General features: G+C 30.9%; 1 protein-coding gene across 2 annotated transcripts in view; it reads left to right on the top strand.

Annotated features, from left to right (window-relative positions):
* LOC148617756 (fatty acid 2-hydroxylase-like) overlaps positions 1-26,253 on the top strand; it is a 46,622-nt gene extending 20,369 nt beyond the window's left edge. Inside the window, exons 2-7 of one of the 2 annotated variants that reach the window (XM_088585302.1) lie at positions 559-645; positions 8,337-8,589; positions 10,354-10,520; positions 13,667-13,919; positions 16,808-16,907; positions 16,947-26,253. In XM_088585302.1, the coding sequence (XP_088441428.1) occupies positions 559-645; positions 8,337-8,589; positions 10,354-10,520; positions 13,667-13,919; positions 16,808-16,866 (819 nt within the window). In that variant the 3' untranslated portion in view covers positions 16,867-16,907; positions 16,947-26,253. Of the gene's footprint in view, positions 1-558; positions 646-8,336; positions 8,590-10,353; positions 10,521-13,666; positions 13,920-16,807 lie in introns of both variants that reach the window. The other variant, XM_088585301.1, reaches the window with a different exon arrangement.
* Positions 26,254-26,361: the final 108 nt, after the last annotated feature.

The raw sequence follows: 26,361 nt of genomic DNA, 5'->3' as shown, positions 1-26,361 counted from the left end.
CACATTTCCATCAAACTTATGTATTGTGGTCCTACATTTAAAAAAAAAACATTATTAAGTAATAAATCAATTAGATTTGTAATGTGACTTCTGATTGGTTGTTTCTTATTGGTTAACCTAGGTTATTTTGTATAAACTAATTTGGCCCGTGACCCCATTAACGTTGGTTGGTCCATAGTCTGCAATTCAAATAATCTAAAGCTTACTACCATTTTGATTGAAGATCAAATATTCTAACATGACATCTTCATTTTGTCAAACAGTACATGTCGGTACAACCCCACCTTTAGCACCTGCACACTGTCTTTTTTCTTTCGCTGTTGCTTCGAAACAAAATGTTTACACGATGAATTAACGGCTGAGAGGTTATCTAATTACTGTATTTGCCATATTAAAAAAGAAATAATTCCTTCAATTATTTAACACCGAGCGAAAGCGAAACTGGAATCAATTTAAAATAATTAGGATATTTTAATCTTTGATTGCAAACCAATTACTGTTTTCTTTCTGAAGATTTGACTTAAGTGTCAGAAATCAATTAATTTTGTCTCCTTTCAGAATTCCAAGCGTGGTGCAAGAAAAAGAACAGCTGATAAGAGTTCTTCCACGGGTGTTTTGGATCAAAGTGATTCAGACTTGATACAGGTATGGGCATTATTATGGGCTGACATGATACAAGGAAGAATGCTACAGTAGTAATAGGTTTTGTGTGGTGATCATAAGATCAAAGAAAAATTTGGATGATTTTGTTTTAATTATATTGCCTTTCTTTTTGTCTCTGGCGGTCTTTTTGCATTTAAAAGGAGGTAGACCTTAGGTAAAGGACACAACTCTTATAAATCATTGGAAGGTTTGTATTCAGCATTTGACATCAATCTCTTGTAAGCATCAAAGTAACTTGGATTAATTTCATTCTGTTTCAAATGAAGGCTTGAAAGACAGTGTTGAAATTGAATATGATACAAACATATCACTCATTTAAAAAATTACGGTATGTCCCTTACACTACGTCTGCCTCCTTAAACAACTACCGTATATGGTAGAATTTTAGCAAGAATGAAGTTTTTTTGTTTTGTTTTTTTAATAAGGTTCTATATATAAGAACCAAAATAGACTGCACCAAATTTTATTTTCAGTACATTGAATCTTGTACTTCTATTTTTGTTTGAATATTGAAATAAAAGACTAAATGGTTTTTCACCAGGTTTTGAAGGAATCTTGAAGTTTACACATATATTTCAATTGTCTATAAGTGATCTTTTTTTATCATTATTCCATGATTATATCATCAAATATTTGTATTATTTTGTGTGCTTGAATGTTTTTTTTTTACAGATGAGGAGTCATAAGAATTTATTTTTGTATCACTTGGCCATCAGTTCAAGTAAAACGTTTTGCAGTGTTGTTCTAATTTTATATGTATTTTATTTTTAACACAGTTTTAAGTAGTTTGAGTTTTGTAATGATGATAGGCATTGAATTTGAAAACATTGTTGCAGTGTTTCTTACCTATTGAGGTTTTTCAGGTCATTTATATTCAATTTCTTGGTTTTGGGGCCATTTTTCATGAAAACCAATGAGGGAAGGAGTCATTAATTTCACTTTTTCACTTCCATGAAATGTTATGTGGATGGTTCTTTTTGCCTTGTGCATTACTAGAAAATGATGAGTGAGAAAGGTTTTTTTGTCTTTATTTTATTGTTATGTTGATACGAAAGGTTATGAGGTACCCTTAACAGAAACAAAGGAATGCTTTATAACCAAGAAATTAATTTTAGTTGGCCTTACTGTAGTATACTGTTTACTCGTGGATTTTGTTCATGAACATATTGACAGAATCTGCAAACAGATATGTGGGTTTCAATCTCCCATAGAAAAAACTGTCAACACCAAATATTTTCGTAGAAGGAGAAGTTAAGTACATACTTTAATGTTCTTTTATGTATTTTCTAGGATCATTATTTCATAGAATTTTTATTATGGGGATCTTCAATTGTCAATGGATCTTAAAAATTGTCCATTTCATAGGATATCTTTATTCATAGTTTTGCAAAACCAGGAAAAATTACGAAACTTTGTATTCAATGAAATGTAGATCTTTTCTCAGAATTTTCTTTTTATCCTGAAAAGTACAAATGGTATTCAGTTAATGAGCAATTCACATACAATGACAGCTGTTGAGAAATGAATTATGGTCAGTATTTGACATTTATCTCTTATATTTTCTATAGAGTATTATTTGATTTGATAAGTATCAGCTTTCTATGAATGGTTCTCAAAATCCAAGAATTTAAGAATACTGTACAAAAATGACAAAAGTATTCCTGATTGTTGTTGATTTTATTTCATAATACTTTTTCCATTAGACAAGACAGTCTCAATAATCAAATGGCTAGCTTGATCTTGTGCTTTTTCGAGAAGAAAAAATCAAATTTTGACCTGATTGACCAATACTGTCCTCCTATGTGATACTTGTTGCTATTTCTTAGGTATTGTGCAATGCAACAAATGCACCATCATATATCCTTTATAAATTCCCCTTTGTAGATTAAGTACATTTTGACAAACTTCATTAAATGAATATTCTTTATTTACTTTACATAGCAATCTATCTATATTTCTATTATGTTTTTCTATTGAGTTGGACCGATATCTTTAAATTAGATTTTTATTAGAAAAACAGAACAGTTTTTATGAAGATAGTTCTAGAACCTTGAATTATTTTTTTGAAATTTGCAACAATGCTTTGTTTATGTATTTGAGTGTTTTTAGTACATTTTAACATAAGAATCAGGTGGAGAGTGATATGCATTTAAGTAGTAGAATTCACTATAGATATCAGACAGGAGGTGATGCATTCATGTAAAAAAATCCACAAAATTCTCCAAAAAACAGTTATAGTCCACAACCAGTCCTAGTTTGTCATTTGGCTGCACTTTCTAGATATAAATATGAAAATTTCCATTATGAAAGACGTCATTCTGAATTTTGATGATTTAAGACTGAGATGAATATTTGATTTTCTCCAGAAAACAGATCTATGTACAGGAAGGTCAATATTTACGTAAACATATAAAGTATCTAGACTGGAAAAGAATTTTTTTGTTTGCTGGACTTCTGTGCACTTTGTATCACCTCTACCCGTAGCAGTGTCTGAATTTTATATCAATTGGTACTTAAAAGTGTTGCTTAGATAACTCTTGAAAAACGCATAGTACTCTGAGAACAATAGCAGTTAAGAGAGATAAATGTTCAATATTTACAGGAATTTGTCCTGGAGCACTAATTTTGGCAAATTTTAGCAGCCTGTCTTAAGCACTAAAATAAATTCTGTGAAATATTTAACCTGGGCTCAAGTAGTCAGTGAACTACTTAACATATGCCAAATATTTTGCATACTGTTTTGCTTCAAAATTGCCAAATTTAACACCTGCCAAGCTGTAGTTGGAAAATTTGCAGGACATTTCAATCAATTATCAAAAATGACATAAGCTTTCTTTTATGACTTGGATCTCCTTTCTCTGAAGTACATTGGAGCAATGTCTATCACAACAACAAAAAGTCCCCATTTTTCTTTAGGACCTACCTGGTACTCATGTCAGTCTGTACTTTATAACCATATTGATTTATTTACTTTAGTATGTGTTCTAACAGTAGACTCTTGTTCTGTAACAAGTGTGTATGGAAAGGGAATTCAATAGTGGGCAAATTTAAAGTGCCAGTCTCTGAAAGAATCTGGCACTGGGTGAAATATAGTTAGGTATTACCGTACACTTGGACCTTGTAATTTCACTTTTCATACGTACAGAAACAGGAATAAAGACAAGACTTTCGATATCATTTTGTTAGTTACAAAAATACCAATCACATTAACTGTGTTATGATTACATTGAAATGCATTGCAAATAAACAATTCAAGGGCAGATAAATCTTTCGAAAACCTAAAATTTCTAACATTCCAAAGAAAACTTTCCTAGCACATTTTGTGATGCTGTGATCAAATAGTTAAAATGTCAGACAGAAGACTTCTTTAATCAAAGTATATTGTAAGATTGGTGTTTTTTTTTTCACTACTATGTTTCAGATTTTTCCCGTAATGCCTGATTCTTACGCAGACTTGAACTTATAATTTGATTCATGCAGTTTCTATCAATGTATTATTTTTTTTTAAATACTACTGTTCCATTGATTTTCTGTACAGGTAAATGTATGATATATCCACATGCTTCTTGTACATTAGTAATGATTCTGTTTTAAATTCTGTTTTAAAAATGATTAATTTTAAAATAAGATTGCATAATGTCATTGTGTTTATGTTTACAAATTAAGCTCCTCTAGTAACCCTTTTAAACTTTTGTTTTCATGGTGAATGAGGAATGTCAATGTTTGACAAGTTGACTTGTTAACACCTTAGTAACATGCTTAGCTACATGTATGTGATGTTTCACCTGTGTTTAATGCATGTAGGCACAGCCTGCTAAATGAATTGCTATAAATTTTGAATAAATTTTATTTTGTTATAGAATCTTTAAAAAAAAAAGAGTGGAAAGTTCTTAAGAGGCTATTCATGTAAAAGCAGGCAAATTCTATGACATGGATGTCAAACCATATCTTTTTACCACTGAATATTTTGTTCCAATGTAATGTTTATATCACACAAAAGGTAGGTTTGTCAAAAAAAAAAAAAATCAACTAGTATGGATGGCTCAGAAAATGATGTAAAGTTCCTCAACAAAGCAACAAAATTTTGCACAAAATAATGAATTATCACCCTTTCTTCATTGAATTTCAATGCTTTCTAGGTAATTTATTTGTCTTTAATTGATGCAGTTAAATGAAAATCAACATTCAATTTTGAGAAAGGATGCATTTATGATTTGAAATACTGCGAAAGTACTATTGTTTGTGGGGTACCAATATTCGTGGTTTCTGTAGTTGAGCCAGACCATAAAATTTGATTCTCAATGAAAAAGAGATTCCCATTGATATGTGTACTGAAGACATCAGAACCACAAATTCAAGAATCCACGATCTTGTGTATCTCCTCTAATTAACGAAAATTGGTATCCACAAATTAAAGTACTTTCACAGAAGATAATAACATTGTTTCTTTTAATGGAAGGGCACTTCTTTTATTCATATCATTAGTTTTTGTGGTTTTATCTTTCTCTGTCCATTTTCTGTAGCAATTCATGCATATATTATTTCAAAACTTCTGAAATCAAGAAAAAAAATGTATTCCTATGAATAATGAAATAATGATAATAATAGTATTGTAAGAATCCCCATATCATCAAATACTTGTGTCTTTCCTTGTGAGATTGTAAGTTTAACTCTTCCGTATCTCAATGAAAAGTTACATTGATACATTGTGCTGTGTGAAGTAGTTGTCTTTCAGTTGGGGAGTAAAATGTTGTAGTTATGGAGCACAAGAAGGACATGGGATGCTAAGAATGGTAAAATGTACAACTTGTTCCCACTTCAGGGCTGTTCTTTATTTTAAGATTATTTTTTAAGGAACAGGGTACACTTGCACTCATTCTACCTTCACTTTAATAAAACATGCAATAAATAAAATATTAAAAGTTTAAGTGTAAGTGTTAGTAAGAATCAGGCAAAATGGGAAAAATCAGAATCATGCATGTCAACCCATGGATCTGACAATGTAATATCACTCAAGGATACTTTTATCTATTTGATAAGACTATACTTTGATATCTGCATCACTGGTGTTGTTCAGAAATTTTTCAATAGAATGCTAGAAAAATAAGGTTTTTGATAGAGTTTTCTGCCCACGAAATGTTTATTTTTAGTGCATTTCAATGAAATTATAATTCAATGGACCAAAATGATATGGAAAATCTTGTCTGTTTTCCTGATGGTGCAATTAGATAAATTACACTTTCAAAATGATGGGTTTTTTAAAGTACCATGTTTCATCCACTGTCTGATTCTTACAGAGACTGATACTTAAGTCCTACACAAGTCCCTGTCATAGTTTATCCTATATCATTCAGATTTGCACTGTACTTATATTTTTCATTGATCTTGCAATAACTGGATGGCTTTCAGTTTTTTTAAGCATAAACAAACTGAAAACAAATATCGCTTAACTTTGCTGAAGTTGTTAATAAGGTAGAGTATGCATTTGTTACGACAGGTACATGTCATAAAAACTGCTAAACTGAAGAAATAATTATATTTTAAGGAATCAAGTATCAAATATGTTAATTCACATTCATTTTAAATGAAAAAAAAAAAAACACTTCAATCTGGGATGTAAAGGAGCATCGACACTGACATTTTTTGCTTAATCCCACTCAACGAATGGTTGGTATATTAGAATCACCTTGTCCACCTACCATGCTGTCTGTCTGTCATTCTGTCCATACGAAATTAATCCCAATTATCAATGGATGGATTTATTTCAAATTTGGTATGTGGCTTTGTATAAATGAGACACATGTTGTAAACCATAATATCAACTTTCAGTAAGTGTGCAGGAATACCTAGCTCACGTTAAACTTCATGATAAAATTTGATACATTTTTCAGTTTATGTGAACATTTTGTCCAACCCACCTCTTTTTGAGGTTAACTTCGGCATTAGATTTTTTATTAGACTAAATGTGAAATGCTGGTCGCATCATAATGTAAATATGTACCCAAACTTGGCATATATGTATTCAAAGCAAAGGACATGCATTCATATTTGGTAAGTAAGTGCTGCACAAAGGCATCAGTGCCTCCCCAAAATATTACCTCATTTTCTGTTACAATTTAGGCAGATAGCATTTCACATCAGCTTCTGTGTAAAACACTGATATTTTTTTTTTCATTTATTTATTTTTTTAAAAATTTTACTATAGTTTTATTTTGTACTCACTTCGTATTAACAAATCCCTGTAAATCATATGAAATTCATACAAAGGTTATATTTTCACTTTAATTTCATAAGAACTCTTGCCATAAAATTTATATATTTTGGTTCTTGTGGAAATTAAGTGAAATTTTAAGGAAGAACAAATTTTCATGAATATCACATGAACTGTTTCAATTAATTTTCTTGATTCTGGTGAAAATCATATGAAATTATTTATCCTATGTATCTATGGATGTGTGTACCTTCAGTGTTAATATATGGTTAATTCTTATGCTGTCTAATATAAATAAAAAGTAGGTGATTTTATAGAGCATAGTTGTTATCTTTTCTGTTGATTTTTAACAGTATGGTTTGGTAAATAAACTAAGTAAGGAGTCATTCATTGAGACCAAATGTGGTATACAAATTCGAAGTTGGTTATTTGTTTATGTATTATTTTATGGTAGTTGTAGATCTTTTCCAAACTTATCATTTAACCATTTAATAGATTACCCTTTAAAATTACTTTAGTAAGTGTACTTAAAATTTAATATCCAGTGTTGATAGCAAACAAAATAGTTGATCGAAAAATTTCTTTGTATAACTTGAATATTTATGTAGTTACCTTTTTGTGCTAATACGGATTTGTGAACAAACAAATTTTCTTGATTTTTCTGCTAATCTTATTTAGTTTACACTGTTGTATAAGCCATTTATTAACAAAAAGACTGAATTTTAACAAATTTTATTTGATGCTGCTTTATAAATGGATTTTTCATATCTAGCGGTTGTACTTTTTATATGTGATCTTTCAAATGCAAATATGTTGCATCTGTCCTGAGGAGTCAGTTGAAGATACATGTATATTTTGAAATTGCCAATATTTTTCTTGAGGCAATAACTCAGGGAAATATGGTCCAGTAGAAGATACATGAATCTCTTGGATCCTGAGGCAATAGTTTAGGGAAAAATGGTTCATTTGAAGATGCATGTACCTAATTGAAAATGTCAATATCTGTCCATGTGTCTATTGAAAGTGGCAGTATCTGTCCTGAGGCATCAAGTAAAAGAATTATGTTCTGCTCAAGTAGAGGGACTTTCTGCAAATAGCAATTTGTGTGAACTGAGGTGTTATCTGAGGGAAATATAGTTTAGTAGTAGATATATGTATCCTCTACAAATAACAGTTCTTGTCCTGAAGTGTAAACTGAGGGTGGTATGATTCAATAGAAGATACATGCATCGTCAATAAATATCAATTGTTTGGGTCCTGAGGTTTTTTATAAGTAAAAAATGGGTCAGTAAAAGAAACACATATTTCCAATAGATAACAATTTGTGTCCTGAGGTTTTTTTTTTTTTTTTGAGGGAAGTATGATTCAAAAGAAGATATGTGTGTACTGAGGTGTTGTTTATGTTTACACATGGTATTTGTCTTTCAAAACTTAATATTTATTTATAATCTTTTTTTTGCAGGATGGTCTTGTGGATTGGTCCAAACCTATCATCTGGCAGGTTCCAAGTCTCGGTGATAAATACTTTGACTGGGTCCATGTTCCTGTTGACACCCACATGCGGTTATTCCAGTCTGACTTTGTTGAGTACTTTTCTCAGTGTTCATGGTACATCATACCCATCTTCTGGATCCCCGTTATGTTTGGTCTTATGTATATGGCCTTTGTTTCTTTGTCAGCGGAACCAGTTGCTTGGCCTCAAAATTCCAAATATAGTAAGTGCATATACAAGTAGTTATGCATTTAAATAACAGATGTTTTGGTAGCACTTGTTTATTTTACCACCGAATAAAGTTTTTTGCATGAAATATTGTTGTCTGTTTATATTTTAGTTCATTTCTATCTGTAAAAGCATCTTTATGGTTAAATCAATAGAATGAATACGTTTATATTTCTGTTTATATTATGTTTATGTGACAGATTTAAATCCCAGTAAAAACTTGCACTATGGAATTACATCAATAATGCATGATTTTTCTTAAAATAACGAAAATGATATAATTGAATTAATTTATGCATGTAAATTGCAGAATTAACAGTATTTCTTTTTTTTTTTAATTGTGGACAAAGGGATATTGTAGCATTTCGCAGATGCTTTTGTCAAGGGAGATGGGATATACACCACTGTTATCACTTATTTTAATTTCTCCACTCTTCCCAGTTGAGATGATATGAGTGGAGTTGCAGTGTCTCCAACCAACACAGTAAAATCACATTATCAAAATATGTCTATGATTTACTTCTTCTGCTTTCATACCAGAATATAAAAATGATTATTAGAATTTAATAACATTTCAGTAGTGTACAGAAAAAAAAACAATTAAGATGTTTTGAAAAGAAACAATTTCATCTGAGTTTTTTCTGTTGGTTAAGACATGATGAAGTAAGTGACTCTACTGTGGAATGTGGAGAAATTATAATTGTGGTTTTATGGTAGTGTAGCTGTTATTATGATTACATTACTTTTAAGACATCATTGAAATGTACACAGATATATTCTTATATATTCTATTGTGAATGATAAAGCAAACATCTGTGTGACCATAGTTTCCTTTGTACAGTTCCAAAAAGTGCAGGGGTTCAAATTTAGACAGGACTGAGGTCCAGAACCTCAGTTTCTGATGCAGGACTATTGAAACTTCATTTACCTTGGTCCTGGACCTACCAGACTTGACATTTACTCTAAGTTAGGGACTATCACTTTATTCTGGTGGACCTTTCATTCAGGATGCAAAAGAAGTTCAGGACGTTTTACTCTTGAAAGTAAATTTGAGCCCCTGAAGTGTGTCCTCAAAGGCATGTTATGGAAATGAGTGATGCCTGCATCAAAATCATTGACTCCCACCAATGAATCTATGATAACCTAATAAGTAATTAAGGACAAGGTTTAATCATTGTGCTTTCTGTTATTCTGTCTGTCCGTCTGTACATCCTTTTGTCCATAGGTCTATAAAAAATTAGAAGAGGCACTTAGTTATACAGAATCAGTGTAGTTTCTTCCAAGGATGCTTACCCTACCAGTGCACCTGGTACATGCTCCCAGTTTTTAGTAGAGTCTGAGTTGCTCATTTACTTTCATTATTTTGTATGTGTTATTTCAGTTACTTTATGTCCTTTGTTGTGATTGCCTGTTTTCAGTGTCTGGTCTTTGTCCCTGGATTACATTCCTTTGATTTCCACTAGAATCTTGGATCCCTTGATTACAATCCCAGCAAATTACACTTTTTGGATTGTAAATATCTTCTTGTGCTAATGTTAAAATCATGCAAAGTTCAGGATTTTGTTGATCATTTTAGTCAAATACAGCCAAAATATGGACTGTCGTCAAGTAACATGAATAGGTATATTGCTAATGCAGATAATTCAACTGTAATATTATCTACATTCAGAGTTAATGTTGGGCTTCTGTGAGCTTGCTTATGTATGTTACTATTGGTTGAGTTTTATTTTCACTAAGTATGTTTTCCTTTCTTTGCCAGGTTTAACCCTAGATGGAAGTATGGCACCATTTTTATTTTTATTTGGTGTGTTACTTTGGACTTTTGAAGAGTATGTTATTCATCGCTGGTTATTCCACATGAAGCCTCCAGCTAACTTTCCATCTCTCATTTGGGTTCATTTTCTGCTCCATGGACAGCACCATAAGGTATGGTATGATAGACAGGGTAAAATATACTGTAATTAATCTGCAATCAATATTGGGATTCACTGATATTTTTCCCACCTCAAGAACATGACATCAAACATACTTAATGTAAATTATAAATGTATATATATACATTCTGATGGAATGTTAAAATGTAAGACTAATTTGTATTCTGTTACTAAATTTTCAAAATGTTTTGATTAACCTTTCTCTACAGATGTGTTGAATTGAGCAAAATAAATGAATCTACTATTGCCGATATTGAAAATATTTGTATTAAGTTGAATAGCTAAATCATGGCATTGAGAGGAGTCTTGTAATTCCAGAAGCACCTATTATATAAATATCAAAGTAAAATAAATCAAGGGAGTTTGTAAATAAGCATCAGTCCCTGAAGAATCAGGTATTGGGTGAAACATGGAATGAAAAATTCCACCATTTTGAAAGTTTAATTTGACTATGTGCACTGTCAGAATCAAGAAAAAAAATCCAAAATTTCCATATCACTATGGTTAATTAAGTTATAATATCATTGAAATACATTAAAATAAACATTTCAAGAGAAAATAACTCTGTCAAAAACCTATTTTTTCTGAATTTCTATTGAAAAATTTCTGAGTATATCCAGTGATGTAGAAATTAAATAGTGGTCTTTTCAAATAAAAAGATCATCCCTTTAGTAAAATTATATTGTCAGATTGGTGGGGTTTTGACATGCATGTTTCTGATTTTTCCCATTTTACCTCATTCTTACAAAAACTTACACATAAACAACAAACTACGAAAGACTACTATTAGATACGTAACTGTGAATTGTATAAACACCCTTCATGTCGCAGTTTGTTGTTTTATTTAATAAGCTGTATTTAGACTTTGTTCACTCCTAAGTTTCGTAATATGAACAGATTTGTTAGTCAATTGATTTAATATCTGTCATCCCTTCATATTGACAATTAAATAAAACAATTTCATGATTATTGAACTTTTGTGAAAATGCAGTTTGCTAATAAGAGAGAATATGTGGCCATATTTTGAAAATTTTTCAACTTTTGTAATGAATCTTGCTGATGAAAATCTATCAAAATATTCAATTTTTTTTTTGTTTTTTTTGGTTAAAACAGATTCATTATTTCTTTTCCCTTCTCGATGAATAGATGGTATATTGGGGTCATCTTGTCTGTATAATTGTCATTTTTGACATCTGTCCAAATTTTGTTGCATTTTTATATCAACTTTCAGTGGATTAATTGACTTCAAATTTGGTTTTTGTCTTCATATATACAGGGCATACATTGTAAGCAGTTTATGTTGCTGATATCAACTTCCTGTACAATTTTAATTTTATTGAAATTACATGTTCTGAACTCTGCTTTATAGAATTGACACCATTAATTAGTAAATTGGCAGTAGGAAATATAGGGTACTGTAAAAGTTCCAATGCGATTGTTCGTTGGGTATCTACTTTCAAGGTTTTCGTGGGTAGGCCTAACTTCCAAATTTGGTTCCAAACGAAAGGAGATTTTCATTGATGTGTATACTGAAAACCTCAAATCACGAAATTATGAATCCAAGAACTTGTGTTTTTTCCCTAGTCCACAAAAATTGGTATCCATAAATTAAAGTACTTAGTGTAAACAATATTTATTCTTGAAAACATACAAAATATACTATTAATTTACATAAATTAACAATTAGGATTCAGAAACAAGCTCAAAGCTTATATAAATCTGTTTCCTAAAGTACTTTCCCAGTAATAACTTAATAACCTCACTGATAGGCATAAACTCCAGGCAATAGTCAAAATAAATAGTGAAAAAGGAAGTTGCAATGTCAAGGCAAAAACTGGGAACAATTGTAGTGGTCCAATATCAGAAATAAAATCATGCAGATGAAAACCATATGTACAAATATTAGCTGCTGTAATATGATTTATATCGCCTTTAGATATGACGTTCCAGTTCCATTGAATGAAATAAAAATCTATTTCAATTCCCTCTTGAAGGTGTAATAGTTAAATGTGATTTTAGATATTGTGGATGCACTAATTTATTAATATGATATAAGTTTGAAATATCAGACTTGACTTGCAGGCTACCTTTGCTGTCAGATGAGACCTATTTCAGAAAATAAAATGACAATGTTTCATTACAGACTATGAATTAGATTACCTATAATTATAGTAGATAAGATGTTGTACATTTTGGCCATGAAAAAAAAAGATGTTTAGGCTAAAAATAAATCATTCATTTGGACAGAAATTAATTCAATATTGCTATGATAGTTTATAAGACTAGTTATGTTTGCCAGACATAGTCTGCCCTCCTACTCACTATGGGGAGGTAGAAATCAGACATAGTCTGCCCTCCTACTCACCCTGGGGAGGTAGAAATCAGACATAGTCTGCCCTCCTACTCACCACGGAGAGGTAGAAATCAGATATAGTCTGCCCTCCTACTCACTATGGGGAGGTAGAAATCAGACATAGACTGCCCTCCTACTCACCACGGGGAGGTAGAAATTAGATTTTGTACAAGATATTTAGTTTTCGTAATTTTAATACAATATTAACATAAGAACATTAAAGCAAGGCTTGACTGTAAAAAGTGCAAAGTACACACAAGTGTTAAGTGATTTATTTTAAGTAAGTCCTTGCTCAGAATCAAACCTGCTGATTTTGCCTTTAATAACTGGTTTGCCAGAATCTTTAAGATGCCTTACATTTGGGTTTGGTGCATGTGGGATGGTGTTATAATTAAGATAATTGAAATTTGCATTTTGTGAGTTTTATTGTTAGAAAAAAAAGATGATTGTTGATACCCCTCAAAAAAAGAACAAAAAATAGAACATTAAAATAAAGACCTACAATACTGGAAATTTTTGCTATATTCACTAGGTTTTGGGGAATAGCCAAAATAAAAGCTTGCCAAATTTAAGTTCAGATATTTACATAGAATTTTAATTTTATGGAATCAGAAGACACTGAAAATAAAGATTGCAAAAGTTTAATATCCCTTTTTAAAGAGCAAATCTTGAAAATTGGCTTCTGCGGAAGTCATCCACGATGCGGTAATTAATATACTTCTAGTACTTAAGTAAACATTGTAACATGGAAAGATATTTATTAGCAGATGTTTTCTATGTTGTAGACACCTATGGACAGAAAGAGACTAGTTTTCCCTCCAATACCAGCCATATGTCTAGGAGTTGTTGTTTACTCTCTTTATTGTTTATTCCTTCCATCTGCAGCAGCCTTGATGGTGTTTTCCGGATCAATCTGCGGATATCTGTTTTACGACATGATCCACTATTATCTTCATCATGGTGGTGTGCCAGTAACAGATTATTTTAGGTCATTGAAGAGATATCATGTTAGACATCATTTTGAAAATCAGCAAAAAGGTATGAATACAGTTCTATAAATTACATTTTTGGCCAGATTGCACTTGTGCAAATTGGCTTATAGAATAGTCGGTAGGGCGGCAGGTGTGATGGGCGAATATTTTCATAACATTTTCCTCAGCAACTATTAATCAAAGCCACTAGATATTTGGTACATAACTTCAGTATTGGGTCCCATATTGTTGGATGTAATTTTAGGTCTGTCACACTTCTACATCCTGTTTTCTGCCTAGATGGCAACCCCACCATTTCTGTCTTTGACCCTTTTTTATTTCACATAGACGAAAAGCCATGTGAGATACTGCCAGAAATTTGTATTGCTATATTTCTGTCATTGATGGCTGTTTACTTTTTCAAACATTTTTTCCTCTGATACTACTAGAAAAATAGTAACCAAATTTTGCATGAATGTTCAGTAGCGTGTGTGGGGATTTTTGATCTGGCAAAAAACATGGCCACCATAACTAAAAAAAAGGCCATAGGGGTCAAATTGCTGAATTTTGCAAATATCTTAGAAACAGTTTGGTTAAGCTAAAATCTGGCAGGGAGTACAATTGTTCAGCATGATGGGATGGACCTGTGAAGAAATTTTCAGAAAGATCTGTTAATGAATGAATAAGTTATGGGTCCTGAAATGTGTTTTTTCTAGAATTTTACATTTTCAACATTGAAAATCTTGTCTACTGCAACTACTGGATGGATTGAAATAAAACTTAGCATGAATGTTCTCTATAACATCTTAAACAATCTGTATGTCACAATTTTCAATCTTGTAAAAAAACATGGCTGTCATTACTAAAAATAAACAATAGGGGTCAAATTGTAGAATTATGGATTTAATTCAAAACAGTTGGGATTAGTTAAAATCTTGCATGGATTAAAATATGTTGACCGATGTTGTAGTTATTGCCCATGACTATGAGAGATTTTTTATGGTATGAAACTAAGATGCTCTCTATTGTTAAATGATTCTTTGACATTAGTACAGTAATGTCAAAAGTCCAGCTTTAGAAATCTAAAAAGATAGTTTTTGACCTAGTGAACGATTCAGGCTTTCTAGAGCCTCTTGTTTTTTGTTTTTGTTTTTTGTTTTGCCTGCATCATTGATGGTGAAAGCCACTTGACTTTGTCTGTCTGTCTGTCCATCATGCTAAGAGGGTACCTACTTTGTATAATCTGTAACGTAAAAAGTATCTAACCAGTATAATTCAAGCTTTTCACTGTGTTTAATCACATATCAAAGATATGCATCTATATTATGGAAAAAGTTGATTGTTTTTTCCTACACATTTAGCCATTTTTTTGCAGTATATGCTATCATAAGTACATTATTTAAGAAAATTTGACACAAATAATTAATCAACTTATTTTCGTTAGCGATTTAATATACACCCCACCACCACTCAACGAGTGGATGGTACTTTGGAATTACCTTAACTATTCATCCATCATTGTCAGGCATGATAAGCTGGTTTATATTGTCTTCAAGTTGTTAAAAGTCTTTGATATCACAAGCAATTTTGTTCAGACTGAATTTCTTAGATGGCAGATTATTAATTGATTGATGATAGGTTAAAATTTTTCTTGGCAGATTATGATTCATTTGAAATGTCAACAGAAAAAAAAGTAAATACCAGATTAATTACATGAACAATTCTCATTGTTCAAAGCTAGAAATAACATTTTCTATAAATAGACTCATTAACACTTTAAACAGTGTGAAAATTAAAGAAGACAAAAGAAGTAGGTGTATGGTCTATGAAGAACTGAATCATTGTGATGGTATTTTGGATTTAGATAGACCAAATTACTGTCAATTGGGATATTTTGGCATCGTGTTATTTTATTTTATTTATTTTTTATTTTTTTGGTTTTCTACACAGTAGGATGTTTCATTTTGGTCTGGTTGCCAAACACTTTATTGACAGTCACCGTGTATGAGATGTTTCATTTTGATGCTTTTAAGACAGGCACCAAATATGCCAAAATGAAAATATATCAAAAATTTCCCAATTTATGGTACTGTAAACCCACTCAGGATACTTATTTTTGCATTTCAGGATTTCAATTTGATTATGCGACTATATGTATTGTTTTTTTCATAGAAGTCTGGTCTGTTTTAACAGTGGGTCATGTAGATCTACCAGAATTCATGCAGATTATGTCTATCATTCTATTCTTTGATGCATGCAATATTTCCTTAATGGCTGAAAAAAATGCAGTCACATCATTTTACAATGATGAATATGGAAATAAGTATGTACATGCAAGGGAAAAAACTTGGTAAAGCAGTGAAATAGAAATAAGTACTTCTCTGTTTAAGATTTCAGGCAAAATGTGTATAAGGTGTGGTATATGAAGAAAAATATGGAGATATTTTATGGCATTATCAAAGTATTTATACCTCATTTCCTACAGAAACAAACAAAAGTTTGCCTTTTTAAGATATTGATAGGTCAAACTTAGTTAAAATGGACTGTGGATAAATGGCGGCAAAATTTTACAGCAATTTTTCCCTATATAAGCTGTCAAAAAATATATATGTCATAAATGCATCAGGATAAATTTAAACTGTTTTTAGTTGTTTTCTAGATGTATTGAATGTATTTGAGGCAAAGCAGACCTAACTGAGAAAAATGATGTGCCACTCTTTGCTTTATTCTTACACAGAATGGTACTTCCCTCATCTTTTTGTTCTGGCTGTGAGCAAGATTAAAGTACCTTCATTACTCATTTTGGGAGGAGAAGAGGAGATGTAAAAAAGAAATGTTTCCCTCCCTCATTGGTTTCCATGAAAAATACCTGATTAGTGGAATAAAAAACTTAAAATGGTCCAGTCATACTATAGCCGAATTATGAGTTACATATCTATTTGCTTTTTGCTGTAGGTTTTGGAATATCTTCCAAATTGTGGGACTACCCTTTCAAGACACTGATAGAGGGATAGCAGTGGAACTACCCTTTCAAGACACTGCTAGAGGGATAGCAGTGGAACTACCCTTTCAAGACACTGCTAGAGGGATAGCATGGCTTGCCTTTCACTTTAGTCAATAGGATTAGCTGTCTATTAGGAACACTCACTGTCAATTGTCAACACTGGTCACAGTACACAGTACTTCATTGTGCTAAAGGAAAAAAAACTAGGCATTATCTTGTGGTACTTCTTCACCTCCAGCTTAATATCTGTCTATAGTGACTATGTAAAGCACCTGACTGCAGTGGAAATTATTAAATAAAAAATTCCATTCAACAACAACTACCTCTGTATTGAGGACATACCTGATTAAAAAGTACACCTGTCTTTGAGGAAAAATTACATTTAATGAACAAAGTGAAGAGATAAATTCAGTGTGGTTTGTGGAAGGATTATGAATTATTTTTTTATGGGGCATTGGTATTGCATTTTTAATTACCGATAATTGATTAATCCTATTTAGTCCTTACGAACTAAATTTATGTAGTCTCTCTATTTTTCTGTCAAAACATATTTAAAAAAAACTACAGTTTTTGGAGGAAAATTTGAACAGATATGGACATTTAATTGGTCAAATATTTTTTTTAATGTAAAATTTAGGTCTGACTTTTTAGGAACTATTTACGCTGAGTATATTACACAAGTTTTGCCAAAGGAAATGCTGCAATTGTTCTATATGTGCATATGGTCTTGTTTTTTGTGTAACAAAAAATAAGTTGTAAAATTATTGAAGTCTAAATAAGTCAAGATTACCACCATTAATATGTATACAGGTAGAAAGAGAGCCTATTCTGATATTATGGAGGTAGACTTAGGGTAAGGGACATAACTCTTGAAATCCATGATATGTTTGTATCATTTTCAATTTCACCAAAGCATATCAAGCTTTCATTTGAAACAATGAAATCCATCCAAGTTACTGTGATGCTTACATCAGACTGAAGTAAAATGCTAAATACAAATGTTCCAATGATTTGTAAGTGTTGTGTCCCTTACCCTAGGTCTACCTTCTTAAGAGTCTACCAAGTGAAAAAAGAAATGTTAGAGTCTACTTATAATTTTCTATTGTCTTTCGGAATAGAAGACACTACATTAGGATCATTTGAAATCCGTTTCAATTCATTTTTACTTGTCTGTCTACTGCAATATTTTTTACCCTTTTGTTACTTTTAATAAATTTATTGGAAAGGTGTTGCCCATAATCTTTTCTATCAATTTTATAGGGTGTGTTCATTTGTTGTTTATTACAAGTCTGTTTTAAGGTAATGTTTATGTAGTTAAAAGTACAGTGAAATCTCTGTCTGAACAGAATTTGTTAACTTTAGACAGATAGTTTGTTTACAAGGGGCTTTATGCTGATTTCAGGTTTATTCAATATTTGGATATGGCTGTTTTTGCTGTAACTGGTCTGTTTGATACAATGTATTCAAATTTGGCAGGTTTCACTGTAGCTTTGATTACCATGTATATAAAGGTGAGGGAAATAGGTTTAACTGTAACATGGTTATTGAATCTCAGCTTTTTACATATGCATGTTGATGCAAATGTGTCTTGAAAGCCGAAAAAATGCTCATGTATATTTTAAGCATAATAACAAAGCTATATTTGATACAACTTTTCAAAATAAGGGTTTTCTTCAAATCTTTTTTTATTTTCCAGTTAGATTGATGAGTATTGGAGTTTACGAAATGTCAAAAATGAAAACTTTCTAAGATCTGAAATGAAATTATTTAATGGTTAGTCAAACCTGTTTTAAGTGATCTTCCTAAGGGAAAGCCAAGTTATGCACTTTACGGGGATATTTTAATCATAGTGTTTAAGACAGATTTGACTGTAACTGAGAAGTCAAAATCTGTATGTTATGATTAAAGTTTCTTTGGAGGAACTTTCAAGAGTTTTTGTGAGACTTAAAGACATAAGATAAAATGAAAACATGAAAATCAGGTATTTAAAAAATCTAGTTAATAAAAGATAGATTTTGTGGTTGACAGACATTTGATAAAAGAAAGATTTAAGGGCCCGATTTAAGATCAAATTAATTAGATACAATGTTATCAAAACATACTTTGAAATTATTAATGCAATTGAAGTAGGAATGCATGTGACCATAAGTGAGTTGTGCCATGCTACACTGAAGTTCAGGTGGATTCTTTCATTTCCTCTGGAACATGGTGGATGCACTTACTACACTACCTTAATGTATTTTAGTACAGTTATAATGAAATAACCAGTGCTTCTCTGAACAGTGTAAAATTGTCAAAATGTCATTTTTCATTTTTTTTAAAAGGGAGATAATTGGCATAGACTGCTATATGAATATTTACTTTTTTACTAATCTGTGTTAAAAGCCTGGTATTCATACTCTCTAAATGTGTAAATAGGCTCATTAATTTTCAAAATGAACAATGGTCTTACATAGGGTCCCTTTTTTTATTGCAGTATTTAAACTAGCTTCTACGAATGCTAGTTTTACAAGGTATGATGAGAGTTAAGGATTTTAACTTGCTCCTTTGGATTCATTTAGGCATGTTATTACATGTAGTAAAAAGTGCTCACTTCCACCATGGACAGTTGAAACGTTTAATCCACTAAGCTGTAGTGTAGATTCATTATTCCATCAGAAGCATATGTCCTCTAGAGGCTTTGTTATATTCCATGTACCAGTACATTTGTAATAGTTGTGATTTTTTAGGGTTAGGGGATATTTAATTTAGTGCTTTTGATGTATATTTTATTTTTCTATAATTTATATATGATATTTTATATTTATGGTTCACATGTATGTATAATTTTGATGTGTAACTCTGAAAAAATGTTATGTATATATTTGTATGTTGGAAAATTATTTATAGTATATATCTTGGTGTTTTGTTAGTGGTACACAAAAGCTTGTTGACAACTGTTAATTGAATATTAGATTTATATATGTATAAGGAATTGAGTGTTAGAAATAAGTATTGTTGATGTTGAGAAAATTATATTATATGTTAACTGTTTATAGTTAAATATTTACAAAAATAAAACCCAGAATACAATAAAATGTACAATCAATCCTCACAAAAAAATGTATATGTAATGCAATTCTGGACATTTTAAGTACATCTCCCTCTAAGAATCATGCAAAATATGTACAAGATGTGGCACATGATGGAAAAAACACAGAGATTTTATTGCATTAACCAAGTATTTATACCTTATAACCTCCAGAAATAACCATCAAAGTGTTTGTAAAATTTGCCTTTTTTAGATATTGATAGTTCAAATTTAGTTGAAATGCACTATAAAAAAATGGCGTGAAAATTTTCCAGAACTTTTTCGTTATATAAGCAGTCAAAAAATATCTACATCACCAATGCTTCAGGGTAAATTTAAATAGTTTTTCAGTTGTTTTATATATGTATTGAATATATTTGAGGCAAACAAGGCCAAATTGATGAAAATGATGTGCCACCCATTGCCTGATTCTTACACAGAATGGTACTTAATGATTATAACAAAAATTAAAAAAAAGTTACTGAGAAAAATTTTAATTTGTTTCGTATGTCATGAAAGACATTTCTTATTTGTCAGAAATCAAAGACATTTTCCGCTGCTTTCATTTGTTTGTTCCTAAATATATATTTTTTTCCAAGTTATATCATGTGATGTATTACTCAGGTGTTCCTATTTGTTATCTGTTATTGACCTTTAACCCAACAATGGCTGTTGTTTACTTTGGAAACCAAAGTTCCTTTTATTGTCAATGTTAAGTTTGATTTCATGTTGTTTTATCTTGCTTTCTGTTTAATGCTTTTCTGAAATTTTCTTTGGCCATATTATAAGTTTTTGCTCTTAACTTTACTGTGGTTGAAATTTTCTTACCCACCATCGACAAGTCATAATAGAAAAAGAATAGGATTATTTGGGAGACAGAAAAATTGGTCTTTGTTTAAAAGACAGCTACCTATATCTAGGTAGTTGCTGGTTCTACCTGAAATGTATAATGTTAAATGTTTATTCTATTAATTGATCATTACATATTCATATAGCCTTTTGTTTAATTGTAAATTGTGAAGACTAGCCACCACAAACTTGTATTCTATAGAGTGCAAAAATGTCTATGAGTTCAGGTCTATTTACAATGCGTGTATATGGTTTTGTTATTGTCAAGTTTAATAAATGTGTCAAATATTTTACTTTTTAACATGGTTGACACAAGTGTTGTTTTGTTGTTTTCCATCCACTGTTATGATTCCTCCAACATAAAGAAATGTTAAGACAAAAGTGTCAAAATCTTTTAATATGGTTGCCATAGGTGTTCTAACAGTGTTCTATTTTTATATATTGTATATTGATGATTATAACACTGAATATTCTTTTCTTTTCATTGCATTATCATTTTTATAAAAAAAAGAGTTGAATTTGCTCTGTAACTTGTTCATTTAAATAGAAATAAGAGTTGGTTTCTTGAATCATGCAATATCTGTTTCTATTTAAGTTTTATATTTCTTAGGTCTGATGGATCTATTGTGACACACTGTTACCTGTCTGTCTGTCTGAGCACAAATTATGTGGTAATTAACAAAAAATTCAAGAGATTAAGGGATTTTATAGTAGAATGGTGTCTTTGTGGAAGAAAGTTCAAATTTTTTTTCTCTCCACTTCTTCATTTTATTCAGTTGTTGGACTTTCAAGTGGCAGTGTCTGTAAGAGTCAGGCAGTGGGTTACATTGTAAATAAAATCCACTGCTATGACAGGGCAATTTGACTATTCCTACCATCAAAATCAAGGAATCAAATTAATTATCTAATTAATGTGGTTTTTTTTGGCATTCCTTACATACATTTAAGATATAAGTGCCACTGGTATTTTATGTGTCAAATCAATCAGTTTACAGCGCTTCCTAATGAACATTTTATTGCACAGTATTTTTTATTTGTTTAAGCACTGCTGATATAGCCTTAAATCATTGTACATAAATACTGTGAATCTTATATAAACTGAACCCCTGAAAATCTGCTTGAGGAGTTAGACCTAGGGTAAGGGAAATAACTCTTGAAATCAGTTATTGTATTGTAATTAATTTTACAAAAGCCTATCAAGCATTTAATTGAAATAGAATGAAATAAGTCCAAGTTACTTAGATGCTTAAATGATATTCATGTTAAATGGTTTATGCAAACATACAATTGATTTGAAAGAGTTATGTCCCTTACCCTAGGTCTACCTCCTTAAATCAGACACTTTTCTGTAATCCCTTTATATAAGTTTAAATGTATTTTGAACCTGGATAAACATAAGACCTTTCTTAAGAGAACTATTTCTACAGTTCAAAAGGGGTTTGATTTAGACAGGCTTCGATGAATTGGTTAATGTAGGAATACAGTTAAACCTGTCTCAATTAGAATTCTTGTGGATTGAAGGACTCAATTGGTTTCCACAGGTCTTTGTTTAATATTGATATATACTGGTTCAGAATGCAAAGGTTTGTCTGGTTTAGACTGGATTGTTTGTTTATTAAGGGTCGGACTGATTTCACTATATATTTTGATCTCCAAAGCATAGTTTAAAAAAATGTGCAGAATTCGACCTTAGCTATTTGTGGCCTTAATTTAAGTACATTTTCCATACTTTTTTTCTTATGTCTAAAGTGCACTGACTTTACTTCTGTCCATCATCCATGCTGATGGCATCCAGTTTAAAGATGATAAAATATGTAACAAAAAAAAAAACACACATACAAAAGAATATGGTAGCATAGGTACTTTATAATTTACCTTGCTGTCATTAAAATTGCTTATTCATGAAACATAGTCCTTTATCAAGTTAAGTATCTAACATTTATTGGTTTAGTTATCTGTATATTATGGTGTTACAGAGGTCAGTAGTGGATCTAGGGTTGGATCACCTCCCACCCCCCTCTTCTCACTTTTCTGTTTGGAAAGTTTTGTTTATTAAGTGCATTTTTTGGGGGGTGAATATTGGCAAAAAATAGCCTGGAATCTAACCCCTTTTTTTTCCTGCATTCCCCTATCTTGATCTGTCACTGTTTATATCATCATAGTGTGGGAGAGATTAGTTGTGGATCCAGGGGGATTCTGGGGGTACAAACCTCCTTTTTGGAATTTTGATTTGGAAAAATGACCAATGATAGCCTTGAACCCAATCTTTGGATCAGTTCATTATCATTGTGTTGGAGAGTTAATCATCAATAGGTCTATAAATCTGATTGTTACTTTAAGGCAGCATTTGTTGTTCATCATCAATTACTTTTTTGGCCAGCACTGTCAGCTAAATGCAAAAAAATGAAAATGGACAAAAAACTGTACATAGTATGTGTTCAAGGTGTCCTGAAATATTGTAAGTGGATCTTATTTTCCTTATTGACAATGTCTTCTGTATTTTTAATTAGGGAAAAATTGTTTATTTTATTTTTGGTAAAATATTAAATTTTGACACATTTTGCATTTAAGGAATTTCATGTTGAGTTGCATACCATTGGCATACCATGTTTCTCAATAGTTACAATTTCTAGATGTTTCAATAAAAAAAATCATCAGTTACTGCTCTTTGATTCAAAATTTTATTTTTATATGACAATTTATGAAAAATTCTAGTGAATTAACTAGATGTTTTGCTTAATGAAAAGAAAACAAAAGAATATATTTATCAATTCAATATTATTAACCATGGGTGTCACAAATTTCGGTTGTATGTGATGGATTTGGTTAATCAATGCTGGAAAAAATGGGATCCAAGAGTTTTAATAATATAGCAATTAACATATGCACACACTGCCGAAAGGTTTTTGATGAGTCCTAGCTTAACATAATCATGAAATATTTATAGTATATCTTGTGAGAAATTATGGGTAAAGTTAAATAGTATTTATTTGGTTAAATGGTCATATTGTTTTGTTTTGTAACTGTTATTTAGTTTTGATTGCTATGTTTAGTCCTTTCTGTTTGATATGTTTAATGTTGAAATAACGTGTTGCTAGTATGTTAGCTTAAATTTGATTTTGTTATTTTTACAGTTTATAGCTTACGATTGCAACTGGTTGTGGTTCCATCAGTGTTGGATGCATTTTTTTAAGTTAGAAAATAGTTTCTTGTCTTGATTGGTACCATGTAAGTGTTGTTTTTTTTTGGGGGGGGAAGGATGCAGTGATTTAATCTTTGCTTTATTTGTGGTAGATGTTAGGAAAATATAAAAAAAAAAAAAAAAAAGAACATTCTAATCATATCAGTATTTCTTCTTCTGCATATATATGAAATATTCTGAGATAGCAAAAATTAAATTACATGGAAATAAAGTCACACATTGTTAAGATAAAAACTCAATATTTTCAATCTGTAAAGAAAAAAAAACAACACTTATATGGTATTTGTTTCTTTATTGCTCAAACTTGTGATTTGATATTGTAGAATAGATGTGGTATATCTACCTAGTACCTAGGGACTGGAATAGATGTGGTATATCTATCTATCTAGTAGCTAGGGACTGGTATAGATGTGGTATATCTATCTAGTATCTAGGGACTGGAATAGATGTGGTATATCTATCTAGTAGCTAGGGACTGTCTGTTCTGATAAGATCTGACATTCTAATTAACTTCAGTAGATAAATCTTCCTTTGATATTACATAAGTATGGTATGAATACTTTAACTGAATTCAATTGATTTCAATTTTTTTTAAAAGTATAGGAGCCTTTTAAAACATGCCAAAGTTTGTCTGAAAAAAGGTACTTTTCAAAAAGTGTTTTTACCTTTTTATATAAAATGGTAGATGTGTAAGGCCTAGATCAACAAATTTAAAATTTATGGCATCATAACTTTTGAAATATCCTGCAAAGTGCCATACACTCCAGTTGTATATTTGCCATCCAATGACAAGTATTTTTTTTTCAATAAAAAAGATTGATATATGCCGTACATGCTTATCTTTCTAGATCTTGATGTCTGAATTGTCACTTGGCAAACTTAGTATTTTAATTTTTTGATATAAAATAAAATTGTGCTCTAATGGAATTAATTTAGTTCAGATTCATGTCACTTCTAGTCCCAAGTTAAATGTATGTACTCATAGTTAAAAACTCTTAAGTAGAATTCATGTTTTACCATAAGTTTTTGCATGAAAAAATATTTACTAAAACAGTTTGAAATCTTATAGTAGTTATATAGTACCAGGTCATCTCTTAATGGATTTTAAGAGGGTTTGCAAATCCTTAGATGAGGTCTTATGCCAAAACCTCTTACAGCATAGCTTACCTGCCAATACGGAGGGGTTTAGTGGTGGGCCAGTAACAAATGTACCTTGATTGTAAACTACTGGGAAATTAGATTAAAAACTGCAAAAATTTCTGGTCATTTCTGGATTTTTCTGGGATTTAAGTATGCATTTAGATTGTTATTCATTATTGTATTTTAGTTTTAGACATGTTTTTGATGTGGTGATGGTTTCTCCATCTTGATGAAAAGCTTTATATTTTGGATTAAGATATAAACCTATTTCTTTTTTTTTAATGAAGGACCATCTTAGGTTTGTGAATTTTTTCACTGTATTAACAACTATAGGTGATAAAGGCCTCTAAAATAATTATAAATCTGAGTGTATATCAAAATTGTTCATATGGGGCCTAAAATAGGTCTTAATGCCTGTACTACTTTTGCTTGCTGTTTCCGAATTCAAAGTAAATAAAAATACACTAACAGCAATATTATCTGATATTAGTTCACCTGTTTTAATCAGTCTTGTCTTTATACTGACTGATTCATACCAAAGATACAGATGACGTCTTTTATATCCTCAGTTAAGTGTTGATGTATTTTCATCATGGTTTATATCAAAACGTGTACTAAATTGAGTTTATATACAATTATTGTGTATAGAATAGGGATATTTTAGTTCATCATATCTATTATACTTAATACTTGTTTAATAATGGGTAATATTTATACTATAGGTCGGTCATCTATTCTCAAGTCTCTTCATGGCTAAGTTGTTCAACATACAAATGGGTTTTAAAACTGAAAATCTTGAAATTGTGGCACTTAAAACTTGCATTTATGGATTTGTTTACCTTAACAAAGTTGAAATCTAGTCTAGAATATTTTGGTCAAGTAAGAAATCACAATATTATAAATCACATAATAACTCTTGAAGTTACAATACTAGCATGGAGAAAACTAAAAGTTTACTACATTTTGATAAGGAAGTTGAATAACTTGGCCTGAAATGAGAAGCTGTTATGAAGCATAATATATAATTTTGTAACAAGACATTTAGTAAGCGTAATCGTACTGTCTGCTTTGTAAAACATCTGTGGCTGATTGTTCTGTTACTATATACAACTGTCAATAAAATATACACTATCTCATTGGTTATTTTTTATACAAGTGTTGGTGGCAGTGGTTTTGTGCTTGCCTTGGCTGTGGTAGATTGTATGTTTGAAGTTGGTTCTCCACTAAGCATGCAGCATATAGGA

Source organism: Perna viridis, chromosome 5, assembly GCF_037379345.1.
Source record: "Perna viridis isolate PV_CMFRI_1.1 ecotype Kerala chromosome 5, ASM3737934v1, whole genome shotgun sequence".
NCBI classification, from domain to species: domain Eukaryota; kingdom Metazoa; phylum Mollusca; class Bivalvia; order Mytilida; family Mytilidae; genus Perna; species Perna viridis.
This window is presented reverse-complemented; position numbering and strand designations above follow the sequence as displayed.